Consider the following 3,880-nt stretch of genomic DNA (forward strand, 5'->3'; position numbering starts at 1 on the left):
CACTCAGCTCGCCACAGGGCGTCTTGGGCAGGGGCTGGCCAGCGGGGGAAGGGACTCTGGAGCCCAGGACCACATGGACGTGTGGCTGGACAAATTCCATCGACCATCTTGAGGGGACGGAGGCCTCTGTCACCCGCAGTATGACAGGCGGGCCAGCTCCCTCTTGGTTTCCCACGCTTGGGTTTGCAGTGAAGCCTCAGAGAGTTCTTCTGGGGAGGACAACCCAGTGTATGAGGGAGTTCCATGACCTTGGGGGGGTCCCCTGGCTTTTGCATTTATCTTCCTGTCTTTGTTTATGGGGTGGGGCTTCTGTTCCAGGAAGCAGGCCTCCTCTCGTTGGAAAGATGAGATGGGGCCTGTCCATGACTTACAAGAAGACGAACTCATGGGCCCTCACCCCTCTCTGCCTCTTCCTTCCTCATTGGCTCTGAGCTCAGCAGGGAAGGGGAGAAGGGGAACTGCTTCCCCAAACTGGGGGCTACCCAAATTTCCTCCTAGCTGCCCTCCTCCATGGGGATGGGACTTTCACTTATCCTTCTCGTGACTTGCTGGAAGTGACTGGGAGAGGTCACCGATTGTCCGCTCTCCCAGATCCCTTGGCTGACAAGGGTGGGATTCCCGTGTCCGTCCTTAGTGGTGCTGGGAAGGCTCTGTGGTCCAGAGGAACAGGAAACATCCATGGGGTGTGCAGAACAGTTCTCTCCGTAGACCTGATGGCCATGAAGGATGGACAATGATCCACGTTCAAGTCCAACTTGGGAGCATGGGCAGGGGCAGGGCTGAGGACGTGGGGTTCCCCACGTAATAATTCTCCCCAAAGATAGTTACATAGCCCCTTCCAGAACAAGCCACGAGACCAGCCCCACCTGTACCCATCCCTTCATGGGGAAACTGAGTCAGCACCCCTGCCTGGCTGACGTCCTTCGGCCAGACAAGGCCTTGGTTCTGGGATAACACAGCTCAGACACTTACCTCATAATCTTCCCTGCAGTAATGGCCACATTTAAAATTCAAATTTTATGAACAAAAAAAAAAAAGAGAGAGCGCGAGTGAGCTGATTGTTTGATTGTGGTTGATCTTTCTGAAGAGGCTGGGAATTACCATCTGATATTAAATGAGGAATAATTAATGCCCAGAGACGAAGCTTCCACGTCTAGGTGCTGGCTTGGCACCTGCCCGCCGCACCCCCACCCTGACTCCCCTGTCTTCCAGCTGTGCCCAAAGCGGGAACACGCGTCGGAACAGCCACCAGCGGAAGATCAACCAGCAGGAGGAGAGCTGCCAGAACCTGACGGACTTCACCCCTGCCCGGGTTCCCAGCAGCCTGGACATATTCACGGCCTATAATGAGACCCTCCAGTGCTCCCACGAGTGTGTCCGGGCGTCCGTGCCCGTGTACACCGACGAAACGCTGCACCCGACGGCCGAGTACAAATCCACCTTTAACGGGAACCGGTAAGCTCAGGCCCGGGCCAGACCCGCCGCCGCAAACCCCTGGCGTCACCGCATGGCCGCCAGGCACTGTTGACCTGTGGGGGGCACCCTTCACGTGTCTTTGGGGGGTGCTGAGCAAATGCACGCAGCCGGTCTAGCAAAAGGAGGGGGGCGGGCAGTGTAGACAAAAGGAGGTGTTTCACACCAGAGACAGAACACAGCAGCAGCCAGAATTCGCTTCCAGACCGCACCCTTGGTGAGCGGACGGCAGGCCCTCCCCATCCTGGACACTGTGGGGAAGGCTGAGCAGGCATCCCGGCAGGCTTCGTAGCACTGGGCCTCCGAAGTCAACGCACTCCCGTCATTCTCTCTGAACGCCCATCAATAAAATGTCAGCAGCGCATCTCAAAAAAATATCAAATACCAACCAGACCCCTGGTTATTAAATACTCTTTTTTATTAATCATGGGTAATCCTCCAAAGAAGACATGACCCTAAAACCATCCCTGGGAACATTTACGAAACCCTCGAGTCAGCTTCCGAGGGTTTATCTGGAATTAGATTGAAATATCAATATGCTATTTTTTTTAAGTGAGCACGCTCATAGGCATAGTTCTGTAAATTAAAAAAAAAAAAAAAAATTCTCCAACCACTCAGACATTAGGAAGAAATGAGTAGGAAACCAGGCGGACCCGAGGGACCCAGGTGTCAGCGGCAGGAGTAGCAGCAAGGGGTGAATGCCCAAGGGGCCCAGAAGCCTTCCTCCCAGAACCAAGGCCGAGGAGCATCGGGGTGACATCTGGCTGTGGTGCCCGTAGCTAACGGGTCCTTACCCTGGCCGTGAGTGGAGAGCAGGAGCCTTGGGACTGTCCTTGCAGCCCATGTTTGCGGACATCCGGGGAGCTCTCTGGTTGCATCCCAGCCTTCCAGAAGGCCTAGTTCACAAAGAATTGGCAAAAGGATTTTCAAACCGTTTCACTGAATGCATGTGTGTTGGTTCAGATATGAATCCAGGCCGACCAGTGCTTCAGTTTGGGGGAGGGGGTGGGTTGCCGAGCGGCCGTGGCTGTTCCCGCTGGTCCCACTCTGGCCTTGCCCTGTCCATGCGCAAGGTGGGCCCAAGGTGGGCACAGCTGGCACGGTTAGCCCTGGCTCAGAAGCATCGGATGGAACGGGTTCTTGCTTTTTGTCCTAAGGTAACGCTCTGTTGGCTCTCACTGGCCTTTGGAAATGGTAGCTTAGGTCGCAAAGGTGACAAATGAGAGGAAACCCATTTCAGGAGTCAGGCCCTGCCCACTCCATCATGTGTAGTAAAGTGGGTGGAATCTCTGCCCCTGGAGGGGAGATGCCAGGCTTTGCACTTGTCCTGCAAATCAAAAACTAAGCTTCCTTCTGTGCACGGCTCCTTCAGACTCCGCGTCCTCCAAAGCCTTCCCGCGTGGACGTGAGTGTTCGCTGGCCACAGGGAGGGGGTCCCCTTCCTGCCAAAGGCCAGTGAGTCCAAGCTGAGCATTACCTTTCTGGGTTCTTTGTGACTCGGCAAGCCAGTGTTCGGCAGCAGGCCCGAGCTAGCCTGCTGTCAGGTGTTCCGTACGAGCACACGCAAGCCTGTTTTTCTGCTCGCTGCAGACCCTCTTCTTCTGATCGGCATCTTATTCCTGTGGCCTTTGTGTCTGAGAAATGGTTTGAAATCTCCTGCTGACTGGCCGAAGTCTTGTTTACCTCCTGGGGGCAGGGCAGACGCCATGTGTCTGTTTTATGGTACGTACGTCCTTTTCTGGACACTGATTTTTTTCCCCCTTTGCCTCACTTTCCCCACCCCCGCCTCCACTCTGGGGCAACTAGGAGCCCTTCTCGACATGGCAGGTGGAATTCCAATGGTATTGCCATCCCGAATGCGAGCCAGGAGGGCTGGGCTTGTGGTCTCTCTGCTGCACTTGTTAGAAATGCCCCCATGGAGGGTGGGACAGACACTCAGGAACCACAGCGCCGTCCCAGCCCCTGGGAAGGCCCCAGCCCACGCAGCCGGCCGGCAGGGAAACCCAGCCTCGCGACAGCCAGAGACCGGGGCAGCGGCCGCGTGGGCGGGCATCACACCTGCATCGGGTGTCTCTACATCAGGGGGAGGGCACGACGCAGAATTAAAATACGATTTTGGAATATAAAAATAAGAGATAAGAAGGGAAATGATAAAGGAAGGAAGCAAAGAGTTGAGACATCTACTAATTTGAAGCCAGGGACCGGCACCAAAACAGGATGAAGTTTCCACGCTCTGCTGGAGAGGAACATTTGGTTTGCTTTCAGTGATATTAACTTTAATGCTCACGTTAAATTGCTTTCTTCTGCACCGAGTCTCGCGAACACTCCGGCTGCTGGGGGAGAAAGAGCATTTTGCCCCCATGACCGCACATCGTCCACACGCAGCCCATAGACGCAGCCCGGGCTT

At 55.2% G+C, this 3,880-nt stretch overlaps 1 protein-coding gene across 1 annotated transcript in view; it reads left to right on the plus strand.

Annotated features, from left to right (window-relative positions):
* Positions 1-3,190, plus strand: part of AJAP1 (adherens junctions associated protein 1) — a 112,277-nt gene extending 109,087 nt beyond the window's left edge. The window contains exons 4-5 of the mRNA XM_026519988.4: positions 1,213-1,455; positions 3,064-3,190. Of these exons, the coding sequence (XP_026375773.1) occupies positions 1,213-1,455; positions 3,064-3,136 (316 nt within the window). The 3' untranslated portion in view covers positions 3,137-3,190. The remainder of the gene's footprint in view (positions 1-1,212; positions 1,456-3,063) is intronic.
* Positions 3,191-3,880: the final 690 nt, after the last annotated feature.

The sequence above is a fragment of the Ursus arctos genome, unplaced genomic scaffold (genome assembly GCF_023065955.2).
Source record: "Ursus arctos isolate Adak ecotype North America unplaced genomic scaffold, UrsArc2.0 scaffold_32, whole genome shotgun sequence".
Classification (NCBI taxonomy): Eukaryota; Metazoa; Chordata; class Mammalia; order Carnivora; family Ursidae; genus Ursus; species Ursus arctos.